This window comes from Anguilla rostrata, chromosome 18 (assembly GCF_018555375.3).
Source record: "Anguilla rostrata isolate EN2019 chromosome 18, ASM1855537v3, whole genome shotgun sequence".
Taxonomy (NCBI): Eukaryota; Metazoa; Chordata; class Actinopteri; order Anguilliformes; family Anguillidae; genus Anguilla; species Anguilla rostrata.
This window is the reverse complement of record NC_057950.1, coordinates 2806824-2823230: the sequence shown is the minus strand read 5'-3', so window position 1 is coordinate 2823230 and position 16407 is coordinate 2806824. Positions and strand designations below refer to the sequence as shown.

Genomic DNA, 16407 nt, shown 5'->3' with positions numbered 1-16407 from the left:
CCCAACAGCATAACCATAACTCTTCTCTTCAGACCCTGTGTATGGCTACGGACCTCGAAGTGTGCAGTCTGAAATGTCTGCTACAAATGTGTTTATACGTCTGTTGGGAGCTCCTTGAGTTATAGCATAGATCCAATTATCTTCCGCTCACAAAGAACAGCTTATGAAATAGCATGACTAAAGTCGTATGAGCTTTATACATTTTCTTCTGAATGAGCATTTACCATGTCTAGATATATGTGTATACAGTTTATATTAAAATTGAACTACAGTTTCCTTTTTGTATTGGATCCTCAGGTGAAATCCATATCGTGGATAGGCTATAATTAAAATGAGGCTGTAAACTGTGACTCCAAACACTTTTGTATTTCTGCACGTTAGCATAAGGTGATTCGACACCATCAAGACCGATATTGTACGAAATGCATCACTCTTAATTGCAAAGATCGCGTGTTTTAACCTCTCTGTAAATTGTCTCTCGAAATGAGACACCCAGCAGAATTCAGTGCATGTCGTAGCTGAAGCATTAACGACGTCAGTCCTGTCGGACTCAGAATTCCATTCTCTGTCCGGTTCTGGCAAATCTACCCTATCGCAGAGAGTAAACTGTCCGCCAGTGTTGGACAGGAAGATCAACACATTTCCACAAATCTGATGGGTTCTCTTCGGATTTAGGACCTGTCTGACCAAGGTGTACGATTTAAGTCGGCGTGACAGCGCAGCGTTCCCCAGCCAGCTACACTCCCACGCGGCAGCGGATCGAGGCCCACATATATTAAGACAAGTCGAAAGTAAACAATGTGAACACTTGACGGATAAAAACCGACTGAGCGAAGTCCGAAGCCAGTATGTAGGCTACGAGCCGCCAGAAAGCAGTCAACGCTGCATGTAAATATGAAGAAGAAGAAAAACAGCAGAAGTGTGAAGCAGATACGGAAGATAAACAAGCCAATGGAATGCACCGTTGAAACGAGGGGAAAGAGACAGCGTTTATAACGGACAGTGAAAATACACACCAGCAAGCATGTTCTCACGAGTCCAACATTCACAAATGATCTGTGCATGTGTGTCTCATGTGGCTAGTTTGAGATAGACAGCGAGGCATTTCAGTTGTTTGAACAAACCGTTCATTTCACAACCGTGCTGTGGTAATATCGCCTACGACACGAGAAGGTAAATAAGTGTTTATTGTGGGGCCCGCGCGATGTTTGTTATTGGAGGTACAGTACTTTTTTCCCCAACTGTGTTTAGTTGCCCCAGAAACCAAGCTCCAATCGAGGCAGGAAGTGGGTGGTCTCGCGAACTGCACGTGGAATGTGTTCCGCAGAATTTCAATTCAAATGACGTTTTAAACCCCAGCTATTTTTCCATTGAGAGTGCATTGACCGACCGATAAGAATGCGGAGAGAGAGCGAGCATTAATCTTTCCCCTTAATCTTTTGCTATTAAAATAATGTAACCCTGGGCTTTTTACATATAAGGAAAAATGCTTCAGCAACTTTATGGTAATATGGGGCATTTTTCACATTGCATCGACTGGGCCTACGTTACACTCACAACATTTCTACAATGCCTTCAAACAGCACTATACTTTGTAACAGTCTCAGATAGTTGGCCTCACTGAGATTTAAAAAATTTAAGCACTGTTGGTGAATTAATTAATATAAATTATATGAGTTAAAAATTCAGCAGGGTTGTTTCTAGGTTCTTTGAAGTACAGTAATGTTGTAAGAAAGATTTCTGTTTGTAAAAATGAGATCCCCAAATTTTATGAAGAAGCTGATGCATAGGCCTATTGTAAAGAGCTGACTTTGGATTTACTTCAGTTACAATTGGCCTGATTCGGTCCATTTATGAAGTGGTTTTGGCAGAAGTAGCTATTATTTTATATTTGAATGTGTTTGTTTAATGTTATGTGGCAGTGAGAACCAAGAAGTTAATTTACAAAAAAACACCCAAAAACTCAGTGTGGAAGGACAACACTGTAAGCAAAGGCCTACTGGCTGTCCTTTGGTCAACTGGCAGACAGAATTATTGCATTTATTTAGCTGGACTTAGGTGGTTATATATTTTCAAGCATATGTAATAAAATGAACCAGCTCTTCTGGGTTTTTTCCTCTTTTATTTTTTGACCCTGGTGCCTCAAACAGCATGCTTCAGTCACAAAGCAATCTGTTTGCCAATTCATGTCAGATCATTTGTTGGTAGTGAGTGTCAAATGTGAAGAATGCAAGCATGTGTTTTAAGGCTACTTGCAACTGACAAATGGTCCTGCAAGAACTAATCTAGCACAGCACCCGAACATCATAAGGCCACACTTTATGTAGGAGAGCAGCTTGCATTCTCCTCGTTGCGGTTCGGTTAGAATTAATTACAGTGGCCTCATGCTGTGAGCTGGACTCAGCAGAAAGAGTGCAGATTTGCAGCTGTAATGCGCACGAACATGCAGCAAGTTTTTGTTTCGTTTTTGTTCTTTCTTTTGTTGTCATTGTTGTTTATTGTTTCGTTTGATTGATTAGTACTAGGTGTACTGTAAGCCCTTTTGATCTCCCCCCCCCCCCCAACCTGCATAATCAGTATGTAGCTGCTGTTGTGTCTGTCTGTTTATACATGTTTATATGTTTTCCTTGTGCAAAAAAAAAAAAAAAAGAGTTCCTGGTTCTGTCTCTGTAGCCCTGTTGATGATGTCAGCTAATTAATATTGCGAAAGGCCGTAGTAGCTGCTGGCGAAAGCCTCGCTAGTTTCAGCTGGTTCTGCGCCGATAAGCCATTTTATGCCTGCTGCCGTGGTGAGCTGTGTGGCTTTTGTTCTGTGCCTCTGGTGTACAGTGTCGCTTTTAAGAACTGAATTGATCATTCAGTAGTTTGGGGATGGCAGTGTGGTAGGCTACCCGGGTTAAGGTCGTGTGCTTGTGCTCAGTGGTGGCACGTTCAGTTTTCGGACGGGACATTGCCGTTGCACCGGGGTGCTTATCCTGACATTCAGCTCTATAAATGACAAAGATCTGTGTAAATCTGATAAATGTATACAGTACAGTGCATGTGCAGGGATCCGTAAACATTCAGCTACATCAATACATAACACGCAAATAAATAAACAAATAAATAAATGCGTTTCTCTGTGCAAGGTCAGGTTTCTGGTCCTGAATTGAGTGAATTACTGCATTAGCCGGTCATGGTGTGTTAGAGGGGTGCTGTGTTTGTGTCTGTGTTCATCAGTAACTGGCATACAGCGACGCAAAATGCTGGCACACACCACAAATAACAAGGTCACTAATCTGGAAACGGGTGGACCCGGGAGGAAACAAAGGAATCTTTGTTGAATGCGGTGGGATTAGCATTTTTCTCAACAAGTGTCAGCCTGCATTTCAAAGCTGTATATTGCCACGGTTCTCTGTTTTCGCCAGTAGTGTGCTGTAAGGCAGGCTTACTGTAATTTACAGTTTGTCTTCATAGCTCTCCGGGGAAGTCCAGCAGCTTTGGAAGGCTGTATTTTCCATCGATCAATAGGCCTTTGTTCGTCATGAAGTTTCCCCGCGTGTGCAACGTTTTCTGACTCTTAAAGGCCGTGGTTGTGTTTTTGTGAATTTACTCTCTCTATACAGTCTTATTAGCTGTCTACTTCCTTGCATTTCTGTATTTAATATTTATATATTACGTGTATTCCCGATTCATTTCCGTGAGAGCGAGTTTGGGTAAACCACGCTCCACTCCACTGAAGAACACCATTTCATCTCATTCGAGAGAACAAACTGTGTCAATTTTTACCCTGTCTTGTTAAATCGTAGTGCCATTCTCGGTTTTCTCAGCCAAACGCTTACCTCACTTAAATTCACGCACTGAGTTTAATCGGCGCGTGCCCAACCAGGTGGAGCTGGAATTTAGTCATTCATAACCGGACCGCCATTACGACTTAACTCAGGCTACTGACCGCGTAATGGGGTTTTAAGAACCACCCGCAGAACTGCATAAGACGGGTGAATGTATTCCACAGACGAGTTATAGGGGTAGCTATATCGCGTTCAGTTATTTATGCATTTATTTTGGCCTGTTTCTTTGTATTTGCCCCTGCAGGGCGAGGGGAGCGACCCAAACTGGGCCTCATCCTTTTAAAATGAATTTGGAGTGTTTACAATAAAGAGGGAATAAAGGAAAAAAGATGAACTGAAAGAAATTAAAAAAGATTTGGAAAACGAGAAGTATGCGATGCAATGCACAGCAGTAAATAACCCTTTTATAGTCTACTGCTGATCCGTTAGAATAAAGCACAGTGTTTCTAGTCTCCCTCTGCCCAGTCCACCCAACTTAATCACGCAGAAATGGGAGATTGGCGAGGAAACGGAAAAAAAGCTTTTTGTCCACCGATGAAACCTGAATACAAATATATACAAAATATATGATGTGAATGTTTTTAGATAAGAGCTTGATAAAGTGCTTTGGATGATCGCTCCTCCCTTAAGTAGTGTAAAGTGTATTGTATGAGATAAACATGATGTATTTATTGCTTAGTGAAGGATACTGTGGACCCCATGTGCATTTTCACATAGTTGTATATTTATCATGTGGTCGGGGAAACGTTCACCCCGTGGACCAGACTCTTAGTGAAGCTATGGTGAACTGACTATAAACTCCTAAACTTGTTTTCAAGGTTCCCAGGATCGTCCTCTGTACAAATCGACCTTTCAGTTTAACAAGGGAATTGCAGCTTTGGATGAACTTTACTTTTGTTATACCTTTTTTTTTTCTGGGTGAAAGTATTTGAAAAAGGAGCCAAGTCAGTGGTCCTTGCTAAAGCTTATTAAGCAGCCCGTTTTCTAGCCAAACTTTTTTTTTCTTCCTTACAGAACAGTCATAATTAACTTTACGTTGCTGTTTTTTAGTTGTAACGTGAAACTGCAATAAAAGCATGGTAGAAAATGTCGCTGCTTTCTCTCAGAATAGTAATCCGAGACGCCGAAGGAGGCTGCAGCCATGTGTGCTATTAATCCATCATAATCCATTTTGACCAAGAATGAACCAATCCGCGTGACCTCTGACACCGATACGAATGGGCTCGTGGAGATTGCCTCTGGTGCTGCGCTCGCCTCGCGTTTTGGTAAACATCTGTCAATTGTCGGGGTCGGTTTTTTATTAAAACCACGTGCCACAGACCGATGCCAACCACCATTAATCATTTAATTAGGGGGGGGGGGGAGCTTACATGCCAGCAGTTACAGTTTTTGAACGTGCTACTAAATATGATTGACCTTGCGATACGTACTTTGTTTAAATGACCGTATCACCAGAAGATCACTGGAGCCACTCGATCTCCAGCTGATCTGTGCCGGTTGCAGACAGTTCCCTAACCAGTGAATGAGAATGATGCTAGTGTGTGCTTAGATTTTTTTTTTTTTTTTTGCCACAGCGCTGATCTAGACAGCCTCTAAACAGTTAATCTGGGAAATATGTGGTGGCCTTTTAGTCCTGCACGAGGGCGTTATTGCCTTGATCCTCGCGGCAAGGTCGTTTCGGTGTTCCCGTAATAGCCACTTAATAATCGCGGTCTTCTTGTCAAGTATATCATTAACCCACATTTCTGAAGGGCCCTCTAAAAAAAGTACGTTATTGTCTTCCGTTCACCTTCAGCGTGCAGCTGACCTGGAAAGCGAGGAGAACTGGGCGAGAGTTGCCGCATTTTGTGTCCAGCGTTTCGCCATCCGCACAGGGCGAAGGCTGATTAACTGCGGAGAGCTCACCTCCCGAGGGGTGGGGGTCCTTCTCGCGCTGGGTGAAGGTAGAAACGAGTGCCATTTATTATTCTGAAAGAAATGCAAAGGTCCGCGGTTCGGAAAACAATTTTGTTTTTTCCCCCCTTTGCCTTATAATGGGATTATGTTACAATAGCAAGTAAAGACTTTAGGGAAGTGAAAGCTGTTATTAAAGGGAAGCAGGTTTTAACTGGAGGATGGGGACTTCGGCTGTTTGGATGGTGGTGGAGTGTGCTTGCAGGATACTTGGCGTTTCAACAGCGGCAGGTATGGACTCCTTCCACCTCCATGGTATAAATGTCTGCAATGATCAGAGATTTAATTTTGGTACACTATAAATGAAAGAATCTCAATTATGCAGAGCCGTTAGTCCTAAAATCGGTTCCAGGGGCATTTGCCAATAAACCAACATGCGAGTGTATGCGCAATTAAGCTAGGCTAACCTGTCTGGACTTTTTTTTTAAGATGACTTAGGTCCTGCGTATAGTCTCCCACGAGAACGCAGTGAAAAAGAAATATGCACACATATGTAAACTGAATCCCATATAATAAATTTGAAGGTCAGGAAAGACCGTAGAGCTCGGGCATAAAAACTGTGCTTTTTATGAGTCACCTGAGATTTCTACCTTAGCTGTAATATATCACGAACCCTTTTAGCCTACCAAGATTACCATGGCGACCCCCTAAACGCAAAGTGAACTCGCAACAGTGCCGCTTAAAGGCGGGACGGTCAAAGGGGGAAAGCTCTCCGTGTGAATTATACGGCGGAATGATTTCTTGACTTGCTCTCTTCACCGACAGATTGCTCCCCGCTGCTTATCTTCCGTCCGGATAATTCTGCACAGAGGCGATGTTTCCCGTATCCCGTCCATTCCCCAGAACTTCCATGAGCGAAACATGTAGAAGAAAATAGGGCAGTACAGTACAGGCCATCGGTCAAGACACCACCCGGTAGAGCAATTAAATAAGGAGAGCTGGCTGGCTAAAACAGCCTTTCATGTGATGAAGGATTATGCAAAACGATTATGGAATGAAGAGATAAAGTAATTTATTTCATGCAATGGCCCGAATATATTAGCAAGGGCATAGTTTAACGCACGGGTCGATAAATGGTCGAACAATTCGCCCCATGTATGGAAGTAGGCTAATGACTGCATGTAGCTACTGTTGCGCGTTTTGCGTGTAATAATTAGCTCCGCAACAAATAGCCTACATCATGTCAGCTGTTTAATATTCGTTAGAGAGAGACTGATGACGACGTGGTATATATATATATTTACATTCTTGGATGCGGAACTGGCAACCGCCGAATAGCCTGATTATTTACTTTGGAATTTGTTTAATCGACTGGATTGGCGCGAGCAAATACCATCTTAACCTCGCCGCTTGTGCATTCCGTTTCTACATACTGTAAAAATAAACTTCTCAGATATGTTTAACGTGTTGCTGGACTGGTTTTATGTGGAAAACATGCCGCCCTCTAAGACCTTACATCTCGCGTTAACTGCTTATGCTTACACTTTATTAATCTCGTGTAATTTGTTTATACGTTTGGTCCTTTACAGATAAATTTTATTCTTAATTTTAGTGCATTTACCTGTATTTGTATTGACCCTATTTATGTCCCTTAGTGGAATAAAAAAAGGTGTATTGTGTTTGCTGTACAGAAATCACCAGGCGTACTATTCAGCATATCAACAGTTTAATATGATTTAAATAATACAACCATTTATTTACAGACGGATAGAGATACCTTTCTGCTTATAGGCTATTGTTTGTACACCAAAATAATATCACATCTGTAATTGCCTTTCTGCATTTCTTATATTGTTTAGGTGAACCACTATTTCATTTCATTATTATTTGAAAACATTTTGATATCCAACACGTTCGCAATAGCGGCATTCTCTTGAAGTGTGATTTACAGTTGAGACTGAACTACAGCGCTTCGGTACAGTTATGTGCAAACCCTGCCACCTGGTGGTTTAAATATGCAGCGGCTTGTCTGATCCTTTTCAGCTGTTGCAGTTTTTCAGCGTGATCTGTTCCCGCTCCTGGTGATGTGTTCACAGTGTGTCTAGCGAACAGAACAATGTGACTCAAATATATATTCTTGGTAAAATTATATGTTGCTATCTTCAGAGATTCCCACAAATCTCTTTAGTCAAACTAAACCAGAAAGTTACAGGTTCTAAATTGTCTCTCTCTCTTTCTCCCCCCCCCCCACAGTGATGTGTGCAGTTGGGGTGGAGACACTGAGGCAGGGAGAGTTCCACAGCCTAGCTGCTTTCTCTTGAAGTATTCACAGTGGCTCAAGCTCGGTTTATCTCCTGGTGGTATTCCACAGCCTGGCCATTTATCTCACTGTTGAGTTTTCCGGATCAGTCCTGCCGTATTTATCTCTGTGCTATTCACAGACATGGCCATTTATCTCCTTGGTATTCACAGCTTGCCATTATCTCTGTGAGTATTCCACAGCCTGCCTTTACTCCTGAAGTTCCACAGCCTAAGCCTTTATCTCCTGTGTATTCCACAGCTGGCAGTTGTATCCTGGAGTATTCCACAGCCTAGCCGTTTATCTCCTGTGAGTATTCCACAGTCTCAAGCTGTTTATCTCCTGTGAGTATTCCACAGTCTCAAGCTGTTTATCTCCTGTGAGTATTCCACAGTCTGGCCATTTATCTCCTGTGAGTATTCCACAGTCTGGCCATTTATCTCCTGTGAGTATTCCACAGTCTGGCCATTTATCTCCTGTGAGTATTCCACAGTCTGGCTGTTTGTCCCCTGTGAGTACTCCACAGTCGGTGTTTGAGTTTGGGTCAGAACCATTTTGAGGAGCGGTTCTGACCCACCTCAGTAGGATGATCCATTCGTGCTGGGTTGGCTAACGCTCCGTTAACCCGGCCAGGCATGAAAAAGTTACAGAAACTACGATGTGACATCAGAGGAGAGCCAAAGCAAGTGTTCGTCTGAAATAAATCTTTCTGTGCGTCCCGTCTGTAGTGTCTCCTCTGCGGGGATGCTGGTGTTTGAGCTGTCCTTCTTCACTGACATCTTGCTGATGTGGTGTCTGCCGTAAGTACGCAACATCCACACGTCCATTTTCTGAACTGCTTAGGGTGATGGGAGTCTGGGGCATATCCCAGCATGCATTGGGTGAGAGGCAGGAATACACCCTGAACCAGTCACCAGTCCACCACAGGGCCCACACGCCATTCGTTCACGCAATCATACCTATGAGCAATTCAGAGTCTCCAATTAGCCTAACCTGCATGTCTTTGGGCTGTGGGAGTACCTGGAGGAAACCCACACAGACATGGGGAGAACAAGCAAACTCTACACAGAAAACTTGGTACCACTGTGCCACCCAAGTACACCACATGAAGGCAGAACTTTCATGTGCACATCATCCTCAGCAAAAGAACCAAAAACATGCAAAGTGCCTTAAACGAACCGAGAATATGTTCTGCTGTGTCCTTTGGGCTGAAATGGTCTTTGAGGCTGACTTGCTCAATTGGGGAGTAGGAGCCATTAGGGCTGGGCAATATGTCGTTATTATATCAATATCATGATATGAGACTCCATATCGTCTGGGATTTTGTATATCGTAATATTGTGATATGGCATAAGTGTTGTCTTTTCCTGGTTTTAAAGGCAGCGTTATGGTAAGGTGATGTAATTTTCTGAACTTACCTGACTGTTCTAGCTGTTCTATTCTTTGCCTTTACCCACTTAGTTATTACAATAGGCATTACTGATGATTATTTATCAAAACCTCATTGTGTAATTTTGTGAAAGTACCCATAGTCATCCCCCCAATATCACCACAATATCGATATCGAGGTATTTGGTCAAAAATATCCTGATATTTGATTTTGTCCATATCGCCCAGCCCTAGGAGCCATGGACAGTGTCAGATGCATCTGATGAACCTTTTGCACATTTTAAACACAGCAGTATTGGGTCAGCTTATATCTCAGTTCATGCCTCCACTCTCAGATGCCTTTGTAAGATGAATAAGTGCAATTTGCTGCATGTCTGGGTGATTTATAGCAGCGGAGTCTAGTGCAGAGCCACAGGAGCGCTGTTCCCTCTCTGACCTCATTGGCGTAGGTGGCGCCAGTGAGTCGTCAGGAAGTTGAATCACTTCAGAGCGTTAAGGAGGAACTCCAGACGAAAACAAATGAATTAATATGCTGGTATTCATGTGCAAAACTTTGGTTCACAACAAATAAATTGTACAGAGCACCATCCCAGTGTCATAAATATTGTGTTCATGAGTATAGGAATGTAGAGAAAATAATTGATGTGTCATTAGTCTGCAGTATTTTCCAATACAAAAGATAAGTAATTTCACATAATATAATTGCGACATAATAGAGTTTATCTCAATTTGTCATATGCATGAAACATATGGATGAAACATATTTTTGAAACATGCGATACAGGTCACATCAGTTATTCTGACACACACGCATGCCTGCACACACACACACACACACACACACACACACACACACATATATATGAACATAATTATGATTTTTGGGTGGAATCCCATTCAGTAATTTTCCATATATGGTATGACTACTATGGATTTATAGGGGTACTTCTTCATGGCCACATGTCAGTTATTATCATCCCCATAAAATGAACTGAAGATCCGTGGTGAGCTCAGCAGAACAAGTGTAATTAAATAGCTACTGAGAAAATGTACTCTGAGAACGCTTACCTTGAATTCATGATAAAATCCCATAAATATCCAGCAGGGGGCAGCATTTCATAATGTAGATCATTCCCGCCTTTGATGCTTTAGATGCCAGTAAAATGTGTAGATTTCACTGGCATCTAACACAGTCTAATAATTTATCAGAACAAAAAATATATAGTGTCTTATGTGATTGTATAATTTTTGTTATTACATTACATTACATTTATTTGGCAGACGCTTTTATCCAAAGCGACGTACAAAAAGTGCATTTCATGGTCGTAGACAACTGCTAAACACAGGTTCAGTTGCGTGTTTGTTTGGTGAACCAAATTAGCTGAAATGTTTGAAGTTGATATTTGACCCAGGTCTGGCCTGCGTTTCCCGGGGTGCAGTGAACCTCTGTTTCCCTCCCTCTGTAGGTGCCCTCCCAAGTGGAAAGTGTTCGTCTTGTGGAAGAAGTTGGCCACCCTGGGAGGCTTCCAGAAGTTTCTCTACTACACCCTGATGTCCGTGGTGTGCTTCCTGCACCCCGTCCTGCTGTGGCATGCCGTTATCCCAGGTACTGAACCCCAAATAAGGGCATTTCTGAACCCCATAAGGACTTATGGGATGTTCTGGAACAATGGCGGAGACAGTGTTTTTCGGCTGCCATCAGCTCAACCTGAGTTAATGAGACTTTCTCTGGGAAGACTGGTGTGATGTTCCACAGTTTTATATGTATGCTGCTTTTTACAGAAAACTGTCACAAAGACGCTTTGCAAAGTAGCAGAAAAGAGCAAAAACCAGGACTGTGCCCCCAAACAGCAGAGCACATTAAAAAGGGTGAAAAAAAGACAACAAAAAACCCTGAAATGATGGCGAGAGAAAAACTCCCCGATTATAAGCAATCTTGGGAGGAACCTGGCTACAGAGGGGGAACCCATCCTCCACCGGCCAGCCTGGCATAAAGTAGGGGTAGACTGGATGTAACAGATATTGGTGTTTCCTTTTTTTTTTGTTCACTACCTGTAAGAGCCTAGGGGCCATTACCCAATATAATGGCCCCTAGGCTCTGGAACAGCCTTCCACACAATATTAGGTCTGCTGATATAGTCTCTGCTTTTAAAACTAGCTTAAAAACCCTTTATTTATTTTTATTTTTTATTTTTTTAAACAAAACCGCCTACTGTAATGACTGATGGCTATTTTCTGTGCCTAGATTAACCTACAGGGTCCAAGTTAAACTACGTGGTCGTTCCCTGCACTTGGAACTGTACTTCCCTCTAGGGTTTTCAACACACCTGTTCCTGGTTTTGGTTATACACTTTTGTACGTAGCTCTGAATAAGAGCATCTGCCATATGCCTGTAATGTAATGCCTTTTCCTTTTTAATTGTAGGGTCTTAATGCTACTGTTCTTTTACTTTGTTTTGTTATCATGTTTCACTTTTGCTGTGCTTAGTTCTTCGTTTTATTCTTTGAGTTTTCATATTGCCTTTTATTCTTCTACACTCTATGTTGCTATTATATTTGCCGTTCGTTCTTCCCTTGTATTCTGCTTTTATTGTAGCCTACTCCCTGTGTTGTTATTTTACACCTTACTTTTATCTGCTTTGGGAAGCACTCTGCGCTCTCTGCTCGAAAGGGACTATATAAATAAAATGTATTCTATTTTATGATGTTATGAAATGATTTGCAGGCACCATGCTCCTGGTCACGGGCTTCGCCTACTTCCTCCTGAGCAAAAAGCAGAACGGGTCATCGGCCAAGGAGCCCGCCGGCGCGGCCGGCCGCTACGAAGACGCGTCCACGGTGACCACCGTCGCCAGCGACGGCGGGGAGGCCGAGCAGACGTACTCCTTCTTCCGCATCGCCGCCGGCAACCGGACCTCGGCGCTGTCCTACTTCCCCGGCGCGGGCGACAAGCGGCCTTCGAGAGACGGCGCCCAGGCGACGCCGGAGGCCCCACCAGCCGCGGAAGCGTCGGAGGTCCCCTCCGGCAAGCGCGACAAGAGACGCGTCTGTTTTAACGACAAGTACGCCGTCGAGAGCGAGACTGAGACCAAAATGCAGGAATACCAGGACGCGGAGCACGAGGAGACGACCTCAGACAAAGCGCCGATGATCAGACCGTGAGAACTGCCGTCGCACTCCATAACCCGTCAAATTCTGTGACCCTAGAGTAGCATGTGACTTGGTCTGAACTATGGAAAAAAAAGACTGAGAGATTGACCAAATATAGCCAGGTGAAGTCTCACACTCATTGCTGTTGTCACTAAAGCAATTTTCACAGGGCTCAGTACACAAGTTATGGCCACCGGTTACGGTAACACTGCTATCAAAATATGTGACCCGGCAGTGAATTAGGTGAAATTGCTCTCGACACCCGCTATGGTCACAGAATCTGACTGTCGCAATTTTTTGTGTAACACCGCCACCAGGGGGCGACACAAGAATCACTTTCATCTAATCACAGCTAGAGCCACAGACTCCACTACTGATGAACCGCTCGAGGTGACACTTTGATTGCGTTGTTTTTCTCTTCGTACAATGCACTTCTCTCTTCTGATTGGTCAGAGGTGGCCTCCTGACAAATCTGGGACAGTCATCGTCCAATGTGTCTTGTCAGCAATCATAAAAGCGCCACACAATAATATACTCTTGTTTAGGCTGTAATTATTGCTATAATGAGCATTTATGTAACATCTGCTTGCTTTGAAGTGGTACAATTATGAGGGAAAGAAATACATATTTGTATTCAAATTTCTTTTTGAATCAGTACACATGACAATACACCATGTGCTCTGGTGCTTCCTGTTAATCAGTCCTCCTCACACATGCATTTATGGAATATGTGCTTCAAGTTTGCAAACACTGAGATATCATTATCAATTCCAAATAAAACTTTACATGGGGAAAACTCTTCTGAAATGATTTTGTTTGTGGGCTTGTGTTTGGGAGAGAGTAAAGTAGCAGAACAAATTGATTTGGTAGAATACGACTGATAATGTTACAGGTCTGATTCAAGACCAAGAACAGAATGGCCGTAAACCTCATTTGAGATTGAGATCATAATTGAGTGTCTTATATGACCATAGTCATAACTGTCCAAAATTTAGTGTTTTTAACTTTGTATTTCTACATGCACATTTCAGTAAAACAGCCATATCCTACCAAGTTCTCAAGACCAAATAATGGTCTTCATCTTAAATGCAAAAATAAAATACTGCATTTCCAGCTGTTTGAGCTTTCATTACATTACTAAGCTTTCACTTTGTGAAAGAATTAGCACTTCAAACATACACAGCATCTGAATATGTTTCTGAAGGTAATTAGGGGGCCTAGCCCTGCAGTAACATAGGCACACAATTTGCTATTTTTATTATTTGGGGCCAATCAGAGTAGGTCTTATTGTTATTTTTTAAATGTATTATTATTATTATTATTATTTCTTCCAGCCAAAAAATATGACTATAAAATTCTATGCTGGAAAAACATATGTTTTGCAAGTAGGTTTGTAGAAGACTGTCAAGCGAATGATCTGATAATATTGAATGCTGGTCCCAATTAAATCAGCCCAGGCTTGCCTATAAAATATACCAAATATCATTACATCTTTCTCTATCTCAAGAGGTATAATACAGTTGGACGGTGTAATGAACAATTATTTTACAGTCTTTTTAAGCATTCATAACAGATTTTCTCTTGATTCAAAAAACATGCACAGATTGTTAATGTACTGGGTGTACAATTAGTTTCGAAACAGATGGATGCATTGCATTAACTTGGCACGAATGCAAAATGTGGTTTCTCTGGCCCCCCCACGACAACCATAACACTTTTGACTGATGAGCTGAATTCAAGTTGCATGCTTTTCAATTTTTAAACTTTGTTGAGCGTGTTAGCAAAACCACAGCACACGGACTGCTGGGCTGAAAGCTGAACAGCAGCTGTGTGCTCTAATTAGAACACAGATCATTCTCAGTCAAACACAACCGTGGTCTTGAGACCAAGACCAGCTCTTAGTCCTGCAGCTCTGCTCTCGCGTACACACTGAGTGCGTCCGAATGGTTCCGTGTCACCATGGAAACTTCTCCATTGTCCAAACCAGCCAGGCTTCTGTGCGGAACTTTATGGCCGATCTGGGTCCATATGGATAAAGTAAACAGTATTTTAAAAAGGTATGCAAAGAAAGTTTATTCAAAAAGTTATCGGCAAGATTTTTTAAAAAGCATTAAACTGAAGAGTTAAGAAGAAGATATACTTTATTGAACCCTGTGAGGTAATTTGTCCTCTGCATTTGACCCATCCTTAGTTACCTAGGAGCAGTGGGCAGCTGCCTCTCTTGTGCTGCGCCTGGGGACCAACTCCAGTTCTGAGGCAAGTGCCTTTGGTCAAGGGCACCAGCAGGAGTGCACCTAACATGCATGTCTTTGAGCGTGGGAGGAAACCGGAGTACCCGGAGTAAACCCACGCGAACACGGGGAGAACATGCAAACTCATGCAAACTTGGGGCCACAGAAAGGCCCCAAGCCGAGATTCGAACAGGTGAGAGGCGACAGTGCTAACCACTACGCCACCGTGTCCGCCGGGTAGTACAGCGAAAAAAGCTAATACAACTGATACTTAAACCAGCAAAAATGTGTATAAAGGCACTTTCCATATTTGGTGAGTTCCAGTATGGCTGCCACTGGGGTTATTAAGTATTGAGGGACTGGCTGCACCAGTCACCTAATATAAACTGTCCTTTAAAAAGGGTTTTCAACTGGAATATTCCAGAAGTGTTTTTTTAACCCTCGTTTCATATGGGACTGAAAGGGGATCAGTGTGCTTTTTCTGTCAGTGACAGTTTTCTGTGTCTTCGTTGCATTTTCTCATGTAGAACACGGATATGCACACCCAGAGGTATGAGAACTAGACCGAAGCAGACCGCAGCCTCTGGAGTAGGGCAGCCACTCAGCGAACTGCGGGATGAACAGACGTGCGTATTTATTATTAACGACCGCAAAGGCGACTGAAATGAAAGTCTAAATGCTCGGACGAAAGCTTTCACCCCCCCGTGTCTTATTCTGAGGTTTCCAGACCAGCCTGAAGCAGAGAAAGGGAGTGCACACTGGAAGTAGTCTGTCAAAAACAGAAAGACTGAGAGATGATGCATTCTCAGTCATCTTTAATGTCGGCGTCTCAGGTTTTAGAATTTATTTTCGGGTGACGTAGTAAAGCAGACTGCTGGCCACTCATACAGCGACACACCACATAGTCCAGAACAGAATTCCTACTTGAGCAAATGCCATCATTGGCTGAACGTCCAATGGTGCGATTAAAACTGGCCATGGCAAAATAGCCACTCCTCACAGATGCATGCATCATGCACGCACACACACACACACACACACACACACACAAGCACACACACACACGTTTATATTGCTATACTTGTGAGGACTTCCCATTGACTTACATTCATTCCGTAACCTCTAACCCTAACCCTAACCCTAACCCCAACCACTACATGCCTAATTCTAACCCTAACCCTAAGTCCTAACCCTAAAACAGCCTCTTGAACTTGTGGGGACCAGCAAAAAGTCCCCACCTTGCGTAGTTTTCCTCATCTTTCTATCCTTGTGGGGACATTTGGTTCTCACAAAGATAGTAAAACATGCCCACACACACACACACACACACACACAAGCACACACACGATCACATCTTTATCTTTATCTGGGTCTTCTGCTTCAAGAGATCTCCTTAGGCTGCCTTGGATCATCCAGGCCAAAGACTGAACATAAAGAGGATGAAGAAATAGCCATTCATCAATCCGTGTCTAACCACACTGTTGGCTGGGCAGTTACTCCAATACTGTAACACTTAACACTCACAAAAAATCCCCCGAGGGCCTTGGTCTCCTGTTCAGTCTGGCCTCGGTTGACATGCTCCACTGCTCTAACCTTCAGATACAAGGACGTAAACA

At 42.9% G+C, this 16407-nt stretch overlaps 1 protein-coding gene across 1 annotated transcript; it reads left to right on the top strand.

Moving 5' to 3' along the window:
* The first annotated feature begins 5304 nt into the window (after positions 1–5304).
* On the top strand, positions 5305–13673 carry tmem72 (transmembrane protein 72). The gene is made up of 6 exons (XM_064316647.1): positions 5305–6014; positions 7977–8016; positions 8284–8331; positions 8751–8822; positions 10878–11017; positions 12136–13673. Exons 1-6 carry the CDS (start codon positions 5945–5947, stop codon positions 12570–12572), a joined length of 807 nt encoding a protein of 268 aa, XP_064172717.1. The 5' UTR covers positions 5305–5944; the 3' UTR covers positions 12573–13673.
* The last annotated feature ends 2734 nt before the right edge of the window (positions 13674–16407 follow it).

Coding starts and splice junctions, on each gene's coding strand:
- tmem72 (XM_064316647.1), top strand. CDS start 5,945: ATGGGGACTTCGGCTGTTTGGATGGTGGTGGAGTGTGCTTGCAGGATA. Junction 8,017..8,283: donor GAGACACTGAGGCAGGGAGA/GTTCCACAGCCT, acceptor TGTATTCCACAG/CTGGCAGTTGTATCCTGGAG. Junction 11,018..12,135: donor GTGGCATGCCGTTATCCCAG/GTACTGAACCCC, acceptor AATGATTTGCAG/GCACCATGCTCCTGGTCACG.